The 21,739-nt window shown below is 40.3% G+C and overlaps 1 protein-coding gene across 1 annotated transcript; it reads right to left on the bottom strand.

Moving 5' to 3' along the window:
• Positions 1-5,081: 5,081 nt before the first annotated feature.
• tmem63a (transmembrane protein 63A) lies at positions 5,082-17,481 on the bottom strand. Its single transcript, XM_070849315.1, has 23 exons — positions 17,407-17,481; positions 15,258-15,450; positions 14,883-14,962; positions 14,727-14,805; positions 14,339-14,376; positions 13,481-13,623; positions 13,153-13,204; positions 12,918-13,026; positions 12,627-12,697; positions 12,429-12,509; positions 11,891-11,996; positions 11,629-11,762; positions 11,160-11,300; positions 10,081-10,234; positions 9,886-9,992; positions 9,700-9,786; positions 9,399-9,464; positions 8,947-9,109; positions 8,252-8,357; positions 7,883-8,050; positions 7,537-7,652; positions 7,406-7,453; positions 5,082-6,997 (listed from the first exon to the last, which is right to left on the bottom strand). The coding sequence occupies exons 2-23, from the start codon at positions 15,423-15,425 to the stop codon at positions 6,857-6,859; spliced, it is 2,358 nt and encodes a 785-aa protein (XP_070705416.1). The 5' UTR covers positions 15,426-15,450; positions 17,407-17,481; the 3' UTR covers positions 5,082-6,856.
• Positions 17,482-21,739: the final 4,258 nt, after the last annotated feature.

Raw genomic sequence — 21,739 nt, 5'->3', positions numbered from 1 at the left:
AATTTATATTTTACTCACCCTGATTTTCGTGCTTTAACGTTCTTTGACAAAACACAGAGTATCTGAGATTCACATGCACTGTAATACAGAGTCAAAGAAAGATTCTCTAAGACAGGAAGCATATTTTGGTGAGTTGTCCTTCATGATTATTAGAATAATTGATGTAGTTTGCGGCATGATCTTGTGACTTTCCGCCTGCTTACAGCCAGAAAGTCACATTTTGAAACTCTTCTGTGGTTTTCTCATGTGCTGACTGTAGACTCTGTGTGCAGGCTTCAAGCATTCTCTCTCTCTCTCTCTCTCTCTCTCTCACCCATGAAGTCTAAAGAGAGGGAAGCATGGGGAGGGAAGGAGGGAGTCTGGCAGTTTCGACCAAAGTGTCTGGAAGACAGTATCGGTTAAGCCCTTTGCACAGCTGGCAGGATGCATGCTTAGATGACTGCATGGCACATGGGAATAGAACTGAATAGTGCTAAGAAATAATTTCAAGGGTGTATTTCATATCTGCACACAATCATTGTTTGTGTTGGTTGTAGCCTTTTTTTTTGGAAATCGAAGCAACATGAGGAAGAGTTCACCTGAAAAACCTATAATTAGGGATGAGACATGGAAGAGGTAAATTTATTAAGTCCTCCCATGGCCATAATTCAAGAAAACTTACTGGCGTGTGACATGAACTCGCAGCATACGACGGGCTGTCTTCCTCTGGGCTTACTGCAGTTTCATGAATAGGATTTAGAGCCGGAAAATGAGTGGAGAACAGACACAGTGTGTGCATGTTTGTGCATCTGTTTTGGGGTTGAGGCTATAGAGGTGAGTTGGCCACAATTGAAGTAGCTGAAGCATAATCTAGCACAGGAGAGTCAGACAGAATCTGCATTTCACAGTCGGTTCTGTTTGTTCTTTGACTGTGACGCAGCAAAGAGTTTTTGTTTTGACAATCTTTCCCATGTTGTCGAAAGCTCCTTTGTATTCTCTAATTTCATTTTTCTTATTCCAGCTCCTCCAGCATCTCAGTTCCAAGGGTAAATAATCTATCTCCTTGAACATGCATTTTATTATGACAATTTTGTATATTCAAAGCGCCAAACCCTCTCATTTTCCCTTTTCATACTTTATAAATATCGTCATTTTGCCCTAACCAGTTGCTCATGCTGATGTAACTCCCTGAACTCAAACACTAGAATCTGTGGTTCCTCTGAGCCGTAAATGGAGCAAATCCTGTTTAAAAGACATTAAATGAGTATCAGTTGTTTGGTTTATCCTGGCTCGGATCCAGCAGTCTTCGCCAGAGTAAGCAGTGTGAAGTTGGCTTAAGTTACACGTAGAAAAACATGATTGGATACCGCCTAACAAATGATTTTGGACATTCTGCCAGTGTTGGCTAATCTTCCGCTGGGTGATCCTATTTTGGTCCCTTAGCTTGTCTGACAATCTTGGCTTCCACTGTATTCATATGAGCCATATTGTACAGCTTAAATGCCCCTGAACGTTTTGACATGTGAACCTTAATTACATGCATGAAAACACAAACAACATGACAAAAAACAGCGCTGCGTTCTCATTCATGCTGATGCTGATTTATCACCCTTGTCTTCATTCTTAACCTCATGTCCTTACATAATTTAAAGGTACAACCTTTAAGATTTTCATGAGATTAAACCTTAATTTGGATACTATGTATGGTTAGCATTTTTCTTTCCGCAACTGTATTTATAATTACCTCTCTTTAAAGTAGTTTTCATTGTTAGTGGTGTGGTCCGCCATTCAAATTGCCTTCGCATGCAAAGGTGATTCACAGGAAATGGAGCATGTGAGTAATCCAGCTTTGCAATTTTATCTCATTGATATCAGCCCGACTTTTTACTGTTCACTCACCTAAATCCTTATCAGAGCTGTATAAAGTTACAGTTAAGACAAATCCAACATCTGCAGCGTTCAACCAGCCTTTTTAATGTGAAGCAGTGGCTTGTAAGAAATGTAGTTTACTTGTCATTTCTAATGAATCCAGCATGGGAATGTCGGACTCCACCACAAACAGTGAAAACTATTATCTAAAGAGCTAATTAAACGATGTTAAACATGCATTAAAGAGCTATCACAGAGAAAAATATCGACTTTAAATAGTATCATAAAGGTGGTCTGATCCTGAAAATGTTAGGGCTTGTCACTTTAAATTTATCTCAAGTACAGAAATCTGAAAAAACAGCAGGTTTCAGTAATTCCTGATGTCCATTTATTCCCATGCTTGCCTGTTCCGATATCACACTGCACTTCCAGGGCTCTGTGTGTTGGCTGTAACTGTCCAAACAAAAGGGCCTCGGTCTAGAGTCACATGCTTCATCAGCAGCGGTGCTTTCAGCTGTCTGGCCCTCCGCCCTCCTGGCTAATGTAGTCCACCAACAGAAAAGGGAGAGAGAGTGGGGTGACTTTTCTACAGAATACCCCACACAGAAGAGAGCACACAAGGACAGCCCCTCACCAACCCACCCACTCACTCACACAGACAAACACACTTTGAGCTTGCGGCTCTGGATGGCACCTCATTAGAGTTGGCAGTCTAGGTGGAAGTTTTGGAGTAGGAGTGACACACACATACACACCACTCCACTTCTGTTTCCCAATTGGCTGAGAAGGAAGAAATACTTGGAATGAAGGGGTCTGTTTCTGTCCTGATCCCGCTGCTCTGGGAAACTCACCTCCCAGGCGACCAGCGTTGCCACGGCACTAATCCTGACGGACAAAAGATGGGAGTGCCATAGAGCACGATGCTGCCAGACGCTCTCATTGGTTGGCACTTTCCCACGCGATGCTGTGATTGGCCAGTCCTATGTTTATATACAAATTGGAGCAGTCAGAGGTCACATCCATCGATCTTGGTGGTGACATGAAGGAAACCTGACCCCAAAAACCCCAAAGCTCAAAATGAGTTTAATTCCTATTTGATTCACACACTCACATACTTGTACTTCTATCTCTGTGAGGACTCTCCATTGACAGAATGCATTTCTCAGCCCCTTAACCTAAACTTAATGTAAACCTAATTCTAACTTTAAACTGAAAACAGTCCTTTGAAGTTGTGAGGACCAGCCAAAATGTCCTCACTTCCCAAGAATGTCCTCACTTTGTTGGATAATTGCGTGTTCAGGCCCTCACTACACACATACACAGACACATACACACACAGCAGCTCTTTCTTAAGTTCAGTGGCCTGGGAGTGCAGAATTAAGTGAATACTAAGAGAGAGGGAGTGAAGTGACTAAATAATAGTGTCTGTGGTGTACAAAAGCACAGACGACAACAATACCAAGAATGTATTGAGGGCACTGAGTTCAGTGGGCTGCACACCTACACACAAACAGAGATTTAGGATTAACATTGGATAAATATTTTGATCCGGAGAAGGGCGTGCTGTGTAAACTAGTAATACCTTACAGACTAAATCACTTCTGTTTCATTTGACCTGCTGTGCCAACAAAACAATGATTATCATCAACAGGCTTCAAATTTCAAAGCTTGTTCTTTTTCCTTACACATGTACTGCGATTACTAATAAATCTGCTTAGTGCCCACACTTTCTCCCTTGCACTTTAGATTAGATTAGAAAAGATAAATTGTGTACACATATTAGCTTCGTGTTTATATATCTGTATTTGTATATATATATCAGCCAGTTAGTTCATATTTTGTCCACGAGGCTACAGGCAGCAGGTGATTAGTTTAGCACAAACACTAGAGGCAGGGGGGGAAAGCTAGCCTGGATCTGTCTGAAGGTAGCAAAATCTACCTACCAGCACCCTAAAGCTTTCAAATTAACATCCTGTTTAATAAAAATAAAAAGTGTGAAAATGGGTTAAACGGTGAGTTATAACAGACAAAGCTAAAGTAAGCTAACTATCCCCTGACTTTAGCTCCATATTTAGTGTAAAAAAACACTTCTCATCTATCTCTTGGCACAAAAGCAAATGATAATAATAATGATAATGATATTCCTTTAAAACACTTTTATGGTCTGTAATTTCCAAATTTCTGGTTTATACATTTTCTAATAAATTCCAAGATATTTCCTCAAACTGTGAAATTTGCTTCCAGTTATAGGCAAACTGGAGACCATGCTCGGTTGTTTCAGCTGGCCATTGGGTTTAAATACAGCTTTCAAGAACACTAATTTGAGCCAGATTACGTGGTCGTTTTCCAGAAAAAACTTCTTGGACAGGATTAGCAGATAATTTGAAAAGTATTGACCTGATAATTGAAGTGCTACCACACAAATTTAAGGGAGACTTATTTCAAATGTGTGCATGTTATGTGTTTATATAAAACACAAGAGGTCTTTGTAACTTTCAAATATCAGTGTCGGCCTCAGTTTGTGGGTCTTGTCCCATGTGAGGGACTAAAGGTCAGGATAACTCAGCCTGTAGTGCTTCAGTTTTGCCTTTGATTTCTTTTATTTTTAACCGGAGTATCTTTTTAAGGAATTGCATAAGTGATCGGGTGTAGTACTGCATTGTCCATGTGACCATCTGAGTGAACTGCCACAAACCGCTCCCCGTTTGCACGTAATTGGATCAAACTTCAGATCAGACTCTGACACACCCGTTTTCTGGAAGTCCAGAACCATGTGGGCCGAAACTGAGCCAGTGAATTTGTGGTGTGTTTAACATCGGGTCAAAGTTTGCTGTGCGGTTTTGGAAAGCTCTACACTGTAGTTCTGTCTGTCGCTGCTTCCCAGGCTCCTGCAGCATTAACATCCACATAACTCCTGTTCCACTGAGCTCGCAGAAGACAGTCTTCTCAAGCAGCAAGTGCATTTAACACACATTTCATGCACACAACCCACAGTCGGTATATCAGGTGTCTAATATCAAACACTCATCCCTTTCCCAGCTCATCCTTGGCGCCACATGAGAATATCTGCAAGTTATTAGTGGCCCTGCATCCTGACCCTGCACAGCTTTCTCATGTGACTTTGTTGAGGTATGTCTGTTTAAATTTGTCTCCAAGTGTCTTTCCATGGGAGTCATGCAGTGTATGTTTGTGTGATTGTTAGTTTTTCATCAAAAACCAAACCATATTGTGGGTTTTAGTATCACTTGTGTGAACAGTGTCTTTATTGCTTAATCTCTCACACAATGAAATAATACTCAAGGAAGAGTAAACAAGGGAGGTTGTTTTGTAATGCTTAGTCTTTGTACGACATTGAGGGTAAAGCACAGTCAATAACCTTTACACACTCAGATCTTACAACATTTATATCACTATGAAAAAAAGTTTTTACAAAGTTTCTTTCTTTGTTTAAATGTGCACATCCATGAGGAAAATATTGAAACCTCAAAGAAATGCGTTGAACCAGATTACGTGGTTGTTTTCCAGAAACAACCAGAACTCATTAATTTAGCTATTAGAAAACTCAAAAAAGTAGCTAATGTCCCAGATTTGTATTATTCACTTTAAGAACTACTGTGAGGCTCCATAATGGTACACTGATCCTTGTCCAATAGTCCAAACCCCTTTTTTCAACACAGCTAACAGCCTTGATATGTCATTAGCTTAGCACTTCATTAGCCATATTTAACAACTGTGTTAATCACAACAAGACGCTAAAAGCCCTCAAACGACAACAGAGGTCTTTCTGAGCCGGGGCAGGTACCGTGGTGAGAAAGGGGAAAAGGGCAGGGAAAAGAGGTAGCAAAAGGAAAGGGCACAGAAAGGGAGACAATAGTGAAGGATCAGGTGAGGAGGTGGAGCTACTGGAATTGTCGCCCAGTAAACTGGCTCATACCAATGTCAGAATAAGTTAGGAATCCTCAATGCAACACTGTGCATTTGTCCTTTTTCAGTGCTGTCTGAATTCTTCAGAAGTTAAGCTGCCCGACAGCAGCTCAACAGTGCCCCCCGATGATAAGACACGCTCATAACCGTAAAGTTGTTCCTGTTTGTATTTTAAAATGACAGGCACGATTGGTTAATAATGAAATTTAAGTTCCTCTCAACATCTGAGGACTTACATCACCGATGACTGAACATTTGGAATTTTAGCTCCTTGTTAAAAGGCACATTTAAAAATGGTGCAAACACAACTTCAAAGTACATGAACAAACCTTAACCTGTTTAAAACATTATACCATTAACTTTCGTTAATGGTATAGTGGCGTCATCTTAACTTACACAATAATGAAACCTCTACCTATTGTAATATATTGATTAAACAAAATAACATCTTGGCTGTTAAGTTCCTGCAATACTGATATAAATGCTTGTTCATTTGTCTTCAAGTGAAATCATTAAGCTGTAGTTAGTAAACAGAAGACAGGATTCTCTTGATACAAAAACTGCATTATAAACATTAAGCAATAAATTATTCCCTTGGCAGGTGTCTGGCACCAAAAAAGGCACAGTGACTAAATCTAAGGTGAACACAATCTGCATAACAAGTAACAGTAACACCAAGCTGTCTTTGTCCACCTCTTTGGTATCAGGGGTGCTGGCTTGATTATCTTGTTCTGATAATATTTGCATAATCAGCTTCAGCATGCACAAAATATACACTTCAGTATTTTGTCACAAACATTATGTTTCTTTTGCTTTTTTAAATGGAAGGCAGTGGCTAAACATTCATTGGTGAATTGGTCCTCATCTGAGATGTTCTCACAGAAATGTATAACATGTGACATTATGACAGTTAAGATTCAGAAAATGAAGACAAAGTAGGTCTCTCGTGGATATGATTAAGTGCAAATAATGTTCCAAACATCAAATACATTCCTATTAACCATAGACATCAATTCAAATTGAACACACTGTCCTCCCAAACTCTTCCTGACTCCAGAGCTTTGACTGTATTAAATACACTGATTCAGTCATCTGACCTGCTCCCCTCCACTGGGCTGCAGCCATTCACCGGGCTGCTGTCTGTAGAGCCGTAAGACCTCTGAGGTTTAGACTCTTGTGGGGCACTGGCAAGCAATTTGGAATTCAGCACTCTGGGAAGGTAGACCTGTAATTAAACAGTTCAAAGTATTGGATGAGTACATGCGCACTGATGACATACAAAATAGATCATAAGGGTGTTTCCTAAAAGTCATTTTTGTGTATTATCCTCCCTGATGTCTGTGATGCAATACTGTATTTAATGGCCAATGTGTGACTTTGATACAAAAGAATGTTGAAGATTAGGGAAAGATAAAGCTTCAGAAAATTTATTACAGCCAACTACGACACTTCAGATATGAACTCGGCCTGCAAGAATGACTGCTACAGCCCAAAGTTTTCCACAAGGCCAGCTCGTCATGAACTATCAGGTCTTATAGCTTCTGGTTGGTGGGTTTACTTAAGACCAGCCCTGTCCTGAATGCGTCTGATCTGTATTTGTGTTGTGGAATCTGTTACGGATCGAGCACAGTACCATGGTGTTTTCATTCATTCCGTCCGCTGTATCCTCGTCCTCGTCCTCCTGCGAAAGCACACAAAGCATTTAAAGGGCTCAGTGTGAAGGATGACAAAGAAGTGACAGCTTATGCATGAGCAAACGCTCACCTCATAGTTGCGTGGACTGAGGTACTTGAAATGGCCAAAGCAGGTGTAGCTGACGCTGATGAAGACAGTGAGACACAGGACTACCAGCGTGAACATAGAAGTGGAATACCAGAAACCTGTAACGCCACACACACACACACACACACACACACCCCCACACACAAGTATAAAATAGTTTAAATAGTGGAGTAGAGATTTTACTAGTGATGTCGCTACATGCAAGCAAACCCTACATGTAGATAGATGCAGATAATCGGTTTTCAGTAACTGAGGCTGAATTGTCATGAGTGAATCTCACTTTCCTGATGCTAATCTTTTCCAGGTTTAGCACAAACTTGTTTCTAACCTGTTCTCAGAACGGAAAAGAAGTAAAGCCATATTAGGCAGATGATGGGTGCGGCCAGAGCTTGATTGACAGCTACCAGGTGGACCTGGCGGTCTAGGCTTGCAGGCAGGTAGGCAAAGTACAGGTTGTATTTGTCTACCATGTGCTTCAGCAACATGTACAGGAGACCTGTAGACACACAACAAAGCCATTAAAACCCCAGCGTGGAAGTGACAGAGAATATGTTGCATCCATAGATGTGTGTACACTGAGGTCTGTGGGAAAGGCTGACAAGTGACATAATCAAGAGAAATAGATCTACTGGTGGTATAATGAATGTGCTAAACATGTATGAGTGCATGCTTGTGTACAGCCCCCCTAACTGCTCACCAAAAGGCACAATAATAGGACATATGATGCTGTAAGCCATGATGACAGTCAGCACACACAGGGTCCAGCCATACATGGCTCCATATTCAAACTCATAGGCCTGGTTCTGTAAACACAAGTGAAAAAAGAGTAAATGTTGAGATGAGGCTGAGAAAAACAGCAAACTACAATCAAAACATTCTCTTCCACTTCTTCGACTTTTCATTGACTTGAGTTTACATGAAAAGACAGCAGAGTATAAATCTGTAAAGATCATCCTTTGGCCAGAGCATTTGATATATTTCTATAACACATTCTCCATCTGCTTGCAGGCCTGTTTACACTTGTTTACATATCCTGCATAGTCGGGAACACCTGACCAGATTTTTCCTGCATGCATTCATACAGAAAGCACATTCCTAAAGTAACTATTTATAAAAGAATAAAACAGTGGAACAATATCAAGACATTTATAAAAAATATCACTAAATATTTTTACAATTTCATAGTTTCAAAACATATTTTCACTAAAACATAAATTAAATAAATATGTATAACTGAAGAAGACTCCTGGCTAATTAAAAAGCCACAGCTCTTTCCTTCAGCACACGACTGGTCTCTGGTGCTCTGTTCCAGATTATGTCTGAACCTGATACACCAATACATCAACGACTTTTAGCTGCAGCGTTTCTTTAATTGAAAGCTCCAATACAAACCTCTTTGACATATTTCCTTTCAGCAGCAGAGCGAGCAAGTGCCATGCGAATGATGTAAAGCAGTAACCCCGGCAACCGCAGCAACTCCATCCCAGAGCCCACCAGGCCCGCCGCGATCACGTAGTTGACAAAAAACGCCCCTTGGTCAGGTAAGAACACACACCTGTAAGGAGACAAAAGGAGACAGTTTAAGAGAACAGGTCTCTTTCATTGTTAAAAAAAAGCCACTGGCTGGCGATGACAACATTTTCTGATTTTGCATATTTTCAGCTATAAATACATTTGTAAACAAACTTGGGAAGAGATTGTAAAATGTGAATCTAAATAGCCTTGACATTGCAACTTACTACACCTGAACAAGTGTGACGTGTTCACAGTAAAAACGGACTCTCTTTAGTACATGTTTTATTAGAATTTAAGAAAATCAAAGAGCAAAAAAAGGGATTACTTACTCAAACCTCAGTTTCCCACCTGAGAGAAACTCTTTGTCAAACAGCCAACGGAAAAACACTGCAAGACTAATGGAAAACAAAACAATAAATTAGGAGTGCCCTTCAGCCGACTGACATTACCTTTTTTTTTTAGTATTTTACTGTATGTGCTCAACTTTGAGTCACATCTTTCGCCTCCTCCTTTTTTTCTCATTTACACTTTGTGACTGCTACAGTGTACTACAACTAAATAATTTCTGCAAATACACAATTAACCTCATTAATGGTGTTGCTTATTCAAAGTGACAGAAATGCAAAATACCTGGTGAGGCCAAGCGAGGGGAGAATAAGCACCATGAAGAGCAAGAAGAAATAGAGTTTACGCATCATGCTCAGCTGCTCACTGGACCTGAGACACAGGTGGCACCGTATCAAAACATTTTCCTCTTCCAACAGAAACCAGCCACTGCTGTGTGTGTGTGTGTGTGTGTGTGTGTGTGTGTAATACCTGCTCCAGTGTGCCTCTCCGAGTGTAGAATAGTAGACAATGGTTGGCAGCAACGCAGAGAAGGCCCACAGCAGGAGAGTGGGGAAGAACTGACTGATAATGGGGCTCTAGGGTGAAAACAGAACAATCTGTAGATTCTCAACTTGTTAGAGCAGAGTTGTGACAAGTTTGTGTGTCTGCATGTGTCAATCTCACATTGAGATTGTGGATGGGGTTAGTCACGTTGAACTTGTCTATGGTGCTGATGATGATGGTGGGAGTCGTGAGGAAGGTGAGCAGGAAGAAGAGCAAGAAGTTGAGCATCACATAGCGCATGTACCAGGGAAAACCCCGCACTGACAGGTTCTCCCTGTAGGATGGAGAGAACAGGAGAAACAAAAATGTATACATGTAAGTATCAGAAGTAGCATTATATAGTAGTATAGTTTAAAAATCTTGTAGCCAACATCATCCACAGTATGTGTGGCCTAGGGGACCCATTCTGGGCATATTTTAAAGGATCAGTACAGCTAAAATAAGTCCTAACAAATTCCACTCCTTTCTTTACTGTATTGTAGTGTTGCTGCTCTCTTTGAAGACAATTCAAATTGTGAAAAAGACCAATTGTGAAAATTGGCTTACTTGATCTGACTTACTCAGATCACAGATCTGAACTCTGACAGTAACTAGTAATCGGTTATCTCCGAGCTCTTATTAACAAAGGTCTGAGTACAAAAAACTTCAGCAACCAATTTTTCATTTGTGGCCTCACTGACGGTCCGTCACCTTTGCTAGTAACAATGACAAACGCTGTCAGCAATGAGTCGTATCAGCTGTTACAAATAAATGCCAATTTTGGGAAAAACTTGTTGGCAGCCAAAATTACATTTGGCTGTTGTGGGTTTTTGTTCTCTCTGCAAGCTGGTGTCTGTACTCTGCCAAAGACTGTTTATTACATTAAAAAGGATCACTCTGCACCTCACAAATGTACAGCCATGAATGGAGTGTATTTTGACGTATCAACAACTCCAGCAGATACATCTTCTCTCTATCTGACAACTTCACATCACATTGTCCCAGTTTATCTTTTATTCATATCATATCATTAATTTAAGCTTATATACTTTAGGACCTGTAGTATTTGGAAAAATAAGGTGTGCCAATTCTAATTTTACTGTAAAACAGTAAAACCATGTGATTCCACTAAAAGTCAGTTGACGATAATATTGAATTTGCAAGTCATATGATCTGCATAGAGCACATGCTGTGTGAAAGGTTGCTGTTTCAGACCTTACCAATACACATTTTTGGGATGGGGTGCAAAGCTGACCGTCCACTTGTTCACTTTCAGAGTTTCACTGTTGGTTGAAGGTTGGGGCTCCGCACAACAGCAGCATGTGCCTCTACACTTGAGTGCATTGAAGTCTTTCAAAATGCTGAAGTGAGTAAATGACAGCCATTAGTGATACACATTAACCAGCTTTCTGCAGTTATGGCTGCCCAAAGGCCTGCTTCCAATAAAAAGTTGCATGGTGGTGACAATAACATTGAGAGATCGCTGTCCTGATCACACCAGAGCCATAAAGAACTTTGAGAATCAAGCATAATCACATGACACTGCTGCTTCTATGCTGCTTCACAGCTACACTTGGCAGAAGACATTGGAACATGCCGTATGCTAACCAGTCATGCTGCTATTTCCTTCACCTTATAAAAACAGATACAAACACTGGCAGAAAAAGACAACTTGAAATTGGCACCCACTACTTGGCCATAGCCTCGGTCTGCAAAGTGACGAAGGCAATCCCCAGGGGGTGCTGTGGCACCAGTTCTACCTGCTTCTCCACCTCTTCCAGCAAGTCTCGTTCTTTAGTACTGTAGTACTCGATGGCATCAACCTGAAGAAGCACACACACACACACACACAACCTTTTTTTATTCAAGACTTTTCTGAACTGTAAACTGTAACATAACAGACAAAACTCTAAAAACAACCTGCATAAAACCCTTATCTGGTTAATCTCACCTTCTCACAGTTGGAACAGCAACAGAGGTGGCCACACACACGGGGGTTAATCAGCTCAAGTTTCTCTGTATTCCTGTAGTAGTGCAGGTTTTTTTCAGCTCGCATCCTGGGGCATGCATAAAAAAAAATTATATCATTTAAAATATTGGAGCACAAAAGTGAGACTGAACCACACAGTAAATTTGTGGGCTGTAAAACTCAAATAATGACCTACAAGAAGGTAAAAAGCTCATTACAGTTACTGAGTAAGGTGACAATTATTTCTGTCACTGCACACACTAATTTCACACTGTAGATGAAAATTAGATACATTGTGAAAATGGCTTATATTCATTAGCAGCACGCACTGAAAAACAATTATCAACAATGAATTGTGCTCAAATGGCAGCTCAGTTGGCCATGGCCAAAATATATAAAAATAATATATAAAATAATTGGCCAAATATGACTTTGAGACCTCACTTGCACTCGCTGATAAGTACTCAAAGGCCAAGAGTGCACTGATCACATGACTTTTATCTTCTTCTTTATTTCTTACCTTTCCTCATCAAGGTGCATGAGTTTGGCCACGTTGTAGCCGAGGGTCACAGCACGCACTTGACAGGATGGGTACGCCTCTCTAAAATAAAAAACAGCACTGACACTGAGGGATGGAGCTGGTGACTACTTTTATAAGCATTAAAACCCAAGATTCAACTTAACAAAATATGGACATTTTATACTTCAGTCTACTCACGTGAAATGGGTGTTAACAGCTTCCTTTGTTGCTGTTTTAGGGACTGAACACACAAATAAAGTCTTCCTGGTCTATAAACAGAAGGACAAAATGACGGATCAGCAGCATTCTAGTCTGACCGGGCTTTCATTATGTGCTTAGCCTCTCATAAACAGCTACAATCCAGTGTTAAATAATTAGACAGAGTTAAGTAAGTAACATGGACACAGTTCAAATGTATGGAGGCGTTCAGACCAAGTGTGAATGCTTCTAATGCCATCAAATCTTGTGATCTAGTAGTCAGACACTCACAGTCTCTCTGGGCATGCTTTTGATCTGAGACGTGTGACGTCGCAATATGACAACTGTCAGGATCAGGTACAGAACTGCAAACACTGTATGGAGCCATAACAGGTTGTTTCTAGAAGCAAAAATGAGAGACAGCAAAAGCATTTTGTCATGACCACAAACCACAAAACTGTTTTGCACTACAAACCTTTGTTTATGTATCCAAACAATTTTTGTCATGCTCTTATACAGTATTTACCCTTTTTGAAGATTCCCAATAGTTGTCCTTCCAAAATTCCTTGGTTTATCACCTGAAAGAAATAAACAGAATTTTTTTTTTAAGAAATCATACATATAAGTAGAAATGTAAAACAGAAGAGAGAACAAATGAATAGAAAAAGATGAGAATAAAAACCCATTTTAATGACCCAGTACCCACTTTACAGACAACTCACTGATTCTAAAGTGGACAGTGAAGCTCCCGAGTTTTGATTGCTTGATTCACATCATAAAATACACACGAAAGACACACCTGTAGTCTTTTTTTTTTTTTTTTGCTTAAAGACAGAAAGCAGTGCAAAACCCACCCATCAGTTCTCCAGTCAGGTTGACAGGCAGTATGATTCCGAGGGAGGTGATAGTTATGACCGTCAGCAGGGCGATCAGATGACGCTGGAAGGACAGGTAGTGAACAGCATCCATACCACACCTGTCCTTAATTTTTTCTTCACTGAAACACACAGGAACCAGCATGTGGCTTATATACACATCATAATAAAACAACCACAAGCTACAGGCCCTGTTCAGACATGCCATCAAGATGCATCTTTTGTGATGTAATGACAAGTGGATAGCTCTATATACAGTGTGAATGCATCCAAGACACATTGAAATCCAGTCGCTCACACTGTATTGGGAGGTGGTCTGGGAAGTGGAAGGTTCGCTGATATTGAAGAGAAATTTAACTTATTATTGGAACTGAAAGATGTTAGAAAATAATCTCCAGAATCAGTGCCCTACTGTGCATTCAGGGGGCCGGCTGAGCCCCGTTAATCAGCACGAGTGAATTTTAAATCCTTAATCTCTCTTTTCCATGGATCTGACGCCCCACACCTGCGCTCTCCATTTGCCACATTTGCTCACAGAAACTTTTCACTGGACTCCATCAGAGTAGTTAACATCATGGCTATGATTTGGAGTGTGATATTAAAGATTCGATAATAATGTTTAACTGAACATGATGCTGTGATATTGCCACACCAAGCACAGACACACAACTTCTAAAAGGGAGCCATTGTTTTGTTTGCAGCTGTACAGGAGACATTGCTATTAAATATATTTTTTAGATGTTTAAATATTTTAAATAAAATGTTCCCACTCTTATATAAATGTTTGTACAAATGATGTGCGTGTTTATGTGCATGTAGAGCCACAGCATCACTCACTCCATTCTGAGGATGTAAGGCAGCCAAGAACAGAATCCCTAAACAGAAAAAGAGAGATTTTCATTACATTGACGTAAAATGAAGATCGTATTAATAAGCTATATTTGGTGAGTTCTGTATGTTTCAAGTCTTGTTGCCTGAAAGCCTCTAGAGACTAAAACCATATTATTTCAACATCAAGTCCGTGGAATGAAATTATCTTAAAGCATTGCTAAGTATGGTTTCAAATGATTACTAATAAGCACTCAAATCTTAAAACAGCAGCCACTCTTCCAGGATATGATGTATATTAAGTGCTATGCATCTCGATTAGTACAGCTATTCTTTTGCGCTTTATGAATATTGATTGTGGTGATGAAACGGATGACAGCAGTTTCCCTTTACATACCAGTTCATGGTCCGGGTCATCCATACTCGACTGTAAGGATGACATGAATCCATATTGACGGTGTCCTGAATCAGTGAAGCTGATACACAAAGTTCATAGTTTAAGGATTAATTCAAATTGACAAAAAACTATGAAATTTGATCATCATGAACTGACCCTTTGTTGTCTGCAACTAATGCCAGACGCCCGTAGTCCCAGAACTTCCTCCGGATAATAGAGAAGAGGATCAGCAGCACCTGTAGGTGGCATTAGTGATCGAACCAATCAGCTTTCACCTCATGACACAAAAACGTATACTGATGCCTTCACACAAACAAAGCGGTAGTTGGTAAAGCAATTGTGCAATTGAAAGGGTTGGTGTATTGCTTAATATTGCATCATGGGGACAACTTTCTTGTGCAATTTTTACAGTAAAATAATATTTTGATAGGGACTGCCTCTTGCCTATAAGAATACAGAAAGAAACAACTGGGGTCGCAAGATTTCCATATATATCTCACTTGATCACATCACAGACAGACATCCACATACCAGAAAGACAGAGAAATCGAGCAGCAGCACCACTGGCACTCCTCCAAAGGGGACTCCGTTGAGTACGGTGCTCTGTGTGGAGCTGAAGCAGCTCGTGTTGTCGAAGAAGCTGGGGGGAGTACCATTTGCAACCAGCAGGGGCCACTGCTCCCACCACAGGGAAGACATCACTGGAGTGGAACCAGCAGTTTGTCTGCGGAGATTGATAGTAGTATATCGTGAGAAATTACCTCCCAGAGGTGAAGCTGCTCCCATAGTGATAAGAAATAGTAGGGGTGCAAGTAACAAGTATTTTCACTATCGATTAATCTGTTGAGCAAATGTTTTAGTTGACAAAATGTCTGAAAAAATGTAGGTCACAGTTTCTCAGAGCCAAGTGATCTCCTCAAATTTCTTATTTTGTTAAACCAACAGTATCTTTCTTTATAAAAAAGGAGCTATATCCCGTAAATATATTACATGTTTGCTCTGCAAATGACTCAACTAATTGACATCCAAATTGTAAGTGATACATTTTCTGCATTAGGAAGACAAATACAATACTGAGAACCTTTCTTTAAATCAGGACCACAATGAGGAGAAAAGTAAACACAGGGCGATAGTGTCTGTGCAGGAGAAACATGAAGGGAATATAAGGCAATGTCTACATGAGGGGTCTCAAACCGTGTGTAGTATGTACACACATTATTGATCAGTGATTTCACTGAACAACACACTGTCAACGATGTAGTGTTTTGTTGGAATTACAACCTGCAACACCTCAGATCTCGAACTGCACAGCAAAGAGGGATGCAACTACCAGTTATTGTCATTATCAATTATATACCATATATCATTCAGTGTCAACTGTATAGGATGTCAGAATAGTGACAAGTGCCCCTGACAGTTTTCCAGCTCAGGTTAATGACTTTAATGATATAAAACTGAGAAAAGCAGCAAATTCTCATCAGAGAAAATACTTAAATGATCAAATGATTATCAACATATTTCTGTCAATCCACTAGTTGATTAAGAAGCTAATCCAGCAGACTCCTTAGCCTGTCAGAGGTGAGGAACAATGTGCCACTTTTTTATCCAAACAACTAAGCAGCTTTACATTCCTGCAACTGCAGATTAAATCAGAGGACCTGATTCGCGTATCTCAAATCAGCCAGGAGGAACTGTGAACATCACATGGTGTTGTCTGTGGCTGCAGTGAGAACTTGCCTACATGTGCTCTGTTCCAGTGGTGAGAGAAATACTCTTTTACTAAGGTAAAAAAGAGCACATTTACAGTGTAGAAATACTCTGTCACAAGCAAAAGTCCTGAATTCTAAATCGTAAAAAAGTCATTTAACTTTTTTACTCAGCGGAATGGCTGGAGTCAGTAAATAGAGCTTAAAACAGAAACACTCCAGTAAAGTGCAGGTACCTGGAAAATGTGTTAAAGCAGTGAAAGTAAAGTAGTGAATGTACTTGTGTTAGTGAGCTGCATCTTCTGAAGGTCACGTGTAGCACCATAATTACACCTGCGGTTGTTTTTTTTAAATATTTTTCTAGTTTTCCGAGGCTGAACCTGGAATAAGAGGGGCCTGTCAGGCTGAACAGTGGCCTGAGGCAAAGCTGAAACCCCTCTGAGTGACTGTGTGGTCTCAGTGGTTCAGTCCAGGTCACAAGTCATGTGCACCGCCCTCGCGCCCCACCTCACCTGAAACAGATGTAGCGCGCTCCGAGTCACGCGCTCACACTTAGAAGTGATGATGTGTGATAAATTAGCCGCTAACTTCTGTCTGTCCAAACCAAGCGAGTAACTCCTGTCGTCTGTCTGCTCTTACTTTGTCTTCGGGCGTTTCTCTACGAGCCTGAAAGCGAAAGCTCCTCTGTTCACAACAGCTGTTTGACTGAACAGGCGGTCTGTGCTCTGACTCCTTGCACACTCAGCTTTGAGAAACTTAAGTTAAAATTAACAGACTAATTGAGGCGACAAACACCTGTCAGCTAAACAAGTTACACGAAAAGTTTGCTAATGCTAATGAGGTAATGTTAGGGAAAAAAAACATTGCCAACTCATGTTGTGTCAACATCCGCAACATAATTTACTTCTCTGGAAGTCGCGCAAATCGCGTTCCCACATTTCCTAAACAAGTACGAGACATTTAGACCGTCCTACCTGTATGTTTGTCTCTTATTTTCCGAAGGACACTTCTTTCTACTGTTAATAGCTCCAAATATGACTAACTCTGTATCCGCTTCATTTCCTTTTATGTTCCGCACATGCGCAGACGGTGCAGCGGAGCAGAGAGGAACCTCCTACTATTAACAGTACTACTACTGCCAACTACTGCACACAGGAGTTACACTATTAAAGTACTCCATTACAATACTATTGTAGTCATTGTTTTACTTAAGAAGCACAACAGCAATGTGGACTTAAAGTGTCAAATTAGTATTGCTTTACATTATGTGGCAATGATTATTATGATGCATTGCTGTCTAAGGAGCATTTTAATGTTTTAGGTGGTTTAGTTGGAGCTCCTTGTAATCACTTACTATGCTCAGTCTATAACAGTACATCATACGTACATACAATACATAATACTGCATAATATTCATAATCCATTTTATTTTTGTATGTAAAATCTTCAAAGTTACCAGTAACTACAGCTGTCAAGTAAATATGGCGGAGTACAAAGTATATTTCACTCTGAAATGCAGTGAAATATTGAATATAATTAATTGGAATTATAGTAGTAAAGGATAAGTACCTCAGAGTTATTCTTAGGTATTTATTTAGGTAATTTCCACCGCTGTATAACATTTTAAACTGGTTCGACTAAAAGTTTTCCTGCTGCCTTAAAAAACTAATCTAGAACTTAATTTAAAAAAAAATACATGATTGAAATAAAGTACTTTTTCTGTACAACAGTAGGGACTGGATTGAATATTAACCTTTGTTTTAATAATAATGAAAATAAATATTATATCAACATGTATTAAAGTCACACAATAAGTTTCCACGATTTATGTTTTATTCAACTCACAAAATAGTTTTCGCTCTCAAACAATGCATGCTGGGAAGTTAAAGTTTAAGTTTTTTTAAAAGTCAGTTAAATGATTTAAATGAGTGTGTGATTGTAGTTCCACCCTCTTTTGTTGTTTACGATATACATAATGAATTGCTTTGATAATAGTCATGTTATGGTAATGCGATAAATCCCAAACGTGATAAATTATGTTTTAGAACCTGAGAAAAGCTACACAGCAGTCACATCATCTAAAGATCGAAGGAATTATTACAATGTTCCTGATGCTGTTAAAGACCAATACAACAAAAATCACATCTCTACTCTGTAATAATCGCATCACCATTTTAAATTATTGTGGTTTCTGTTTTTCTCTGTCATGTTTTTACATCTATTTAAATATGGCTGTCAGCTCAGTCAACTGCTCAGTCAGAGAATTATTATCAGAGAAGTTTTCTGAAGTCAAGCAAATCTACTAAATGCAAAACTACGAAATGATTCATCCATTGCAGCCTCTCTGACATTTGTGTTTTTTTATATTAGTATTTAGTGTTCAAAACAAGACTGTCCAGAGTTCTTTTCAGTCTGTAAAAATGAGACTATGCTGAGGTTTCATGGTGCTGGACAACCAGTTAAAAATGTTCCCATGTTTTACAATTGAACTGAATAATGACGGCAGTAACTGCTTTTCTTCATCTCTTGTGTTGCTTATTTAGTAAAAAGAGAAGAAAGGGAAAGAGAGAGAGAAAAAATGCAATATTTCATTGTCAAAATCAAACTTTAAGCTGGCCACGTTGTTATGGCAGTGTGCACAGGACACACCCATGTCCTCCTCCTGTAGCTCTACAGACATTCCTGTCTGTCAGACACCAGAGCAGATCAGTGTGTCCTCTCCACTTTGAACCCATGGAGAGCAGCTATAAAGCGCTCTTTGTGACTTTTCCCATCTCATCTCATCAGTGATTGGTTGATGCTGTGCTTTGCTGAGATTTGAACAAGAATCGGTATAACATCAGACACACTGGAGAGAATCTGAACTGTTCCACATTTGAGACATCACAGGACATGTGTTGTTGTGGTTTGTAGGACAGAGCATTGCTAACCGATGTCATGCGCCCCCATCAGACGTGCCAGCGGTCAAATTAACGAATCCAATGCAATTAGTCATTCAATTTACTGTGAGATTCTGTGGATGTTCTCAGTATGTCTTTCTCCCTCCCTCTCTTTTTCTCTGCTTTTCCATTATGGAATTTTCTGTTTATCTGTTGTGGTCTTGACTGTTCATTTCTGCTTCCCATGTCTTGCTGTGTGCATTTGTGTGTGTGTGTACACACACAGATGTTCGTGTTGTCCATGTGTATACACCTACATCAATCTGTGTGAGCGTGTGTGTGTGTGTGTGTGTGTGTGTGTGTGTGTGTGTGTGTGTGGTGACTGTTCATGCCTCACTGTGGGACGCGTTGATTAGCGCTCACTGCGGCTCAGCTCCCAGCTGTCCTTGCGGCTGGCTGCTGATTGAAACCAATCAGGCTTGCGATGGCCCCATCGCGGTGACCCCTCACCCCTCCCACCCCCGGCCTAATCACCTGCTGATTGGCCCACGCAGGGCCCCCTCCCGTCGGCACGGAAGGTTAATTTGACCGGTGGATGAAGGCTCCAGGAGGGAATAGGAACGTGCGCTGGGTGATATTGCATGGATATAGCCCAGCTGTCAATCACAGCCACTTAAAGGGAAGCAGCAAGGGAAACACTGACAACCAGGGAGGAGGAGAGGGAGAGGGAGAGGGAGAAGAGAGCAGGCGAAAGGTAGGAAGGAAAGGAAATAAGGACTGATGATGTTCAGCAGCAGTTTACCTTTGGAAGCATTACAAATTTCTCACTCATGGTCCACTTACCATCCTTTTCCAGAGCGTCTTATGGTCCTCCTGAGCGAATATAGTTTGCTCAGTTAAGGGGAAATACACTAGTTTGAAAAAGATACCCACTGAGCAACACTATCTGCAGGATGTGGTTGAAAGCTCTGGCAAAAAAAGAAAGAAAAAGCATTGTAAAGTACTGTTTGTCGATTCTCAAATTAGTTTTGTTTACAATCTGTTGATTTCTTGTGTATTTCTTCTCTTACTTTACTCCTATCGTCTTTACACAAAAGCTGGCTTAAATCTAGTATTCTTTTTGTTAAACACATGAACATGGTTACAGAAAAATTAACTATTTTAATCCAGTAGATTTGATAAAGATATGATCACCACAAAACTATAATCTTGTCAAAATATTTCTTATTGCACAGTACGGTCAGAAAAACCCATCAAATCACCTGAACAACAATTGGACATTAGGTTATGGTGATGTTTTATTTGTGAGCTGCATATACATGGTAATGCTATTGTATGATGTTTTTAATCCACATTTTATAGACGTATATACGGGTTAACTCAAAGGATTTGAATTCCCAAACAGCTCTTATGTATATATACAGTGGGGCAAAAAAGTATTTAGTCAGGCCTGTAATTTTCATCATAGGTACACTTCAACTATGAGAGACAAAATGAGAAAAAAAAAAATCCAGAAAATCATTGTCTGATTTTTAAAGAATTTATTTGCAAATTATGGTGGAAAATAAGTATTTGGTCAATAACAAAAGTTCTATACTTTGTTATATACCCTTTGTTGGCAATGACGGAGGTCAAGCGTTTTCTGTAAGTCTTCACAAGGTTTTCACACACTGTTGCTGGTATTTTGGCCCATTCCTCCATGCAGGTCTCCTCTAGAGCAGTGATGTTTTGGGGCTGTCGCTGGGCAACACGGACTTTCAACTCCCTCCAAAGATTTTCTATGGGGTTGAGATCTGGAGACTGGCTAGGCCACTCCAGGACCTTGAAATGCTTCTTACGAAGCCACTCCTTCGTTGCCCGGGCGGTGTGTTTGGGATCATTGTCATGCTGAAAGACCCAGCCACATTTCATCTTCAATGCCCTTGCTGATGGAAGGAGGTTTTCACTCAAAATCTCACGATACATGGCCTCATCCATTCTTTCCTTTACACGGATCAGTCGTCCTGGTCCCTTTGCAGAAAAACAGCCCCAAAGCATGATGTTTCCACCCCCATGCTTCACAGTAGGTATGGTGTTCTTTGGATGCAACTCAGCATTCTTTCTCCTCCAAACACGACAAGTTGAGTTTTTACCAAAAAGTTCTATTTTGGTTTCATCTGACCATATGACATTCTCCCAATCCTCTTCTGGATCATCCAAATGCTCTCTAGCAAACTTCAGACGGGCCTGGACATGTACTAGCTTAAGCAGGGGGACCCGTCTGGCACTGCAGGATTTGAGTCCCTGGCGGTGTAGTGTGTTACTGATGGTAGCCTTTGTTACTTTGGACCCAGCTCTCTGCAGGTCATTCACTAGGTCCCCCCGTGTGGTTCTGGGATTTTTGCTCACCGTTCTTGTGATCATTTTGACCCCACGGGGTGAGATCTTG

Source organism: Pempheris klunzingeri, chromosome 18, assembly GCF_042242105.1.
Source record: "Pempheris klunzingeri isolate RE-2024b chromosome 18, fPemKlu1.hap1, whole genome shotgun sequence".
NCBI lineage: Eukaryota > Metazoa > Chordata > Actinopteri > Acropomatiformes > Pempheridae > Pempheris > Pempheris klunzingeri.
The sequence above is the reverse complement of the archived record's forward strand: the minus strand, read 5'-3'. Positions and strand labels throughout refer to the sequence as shown.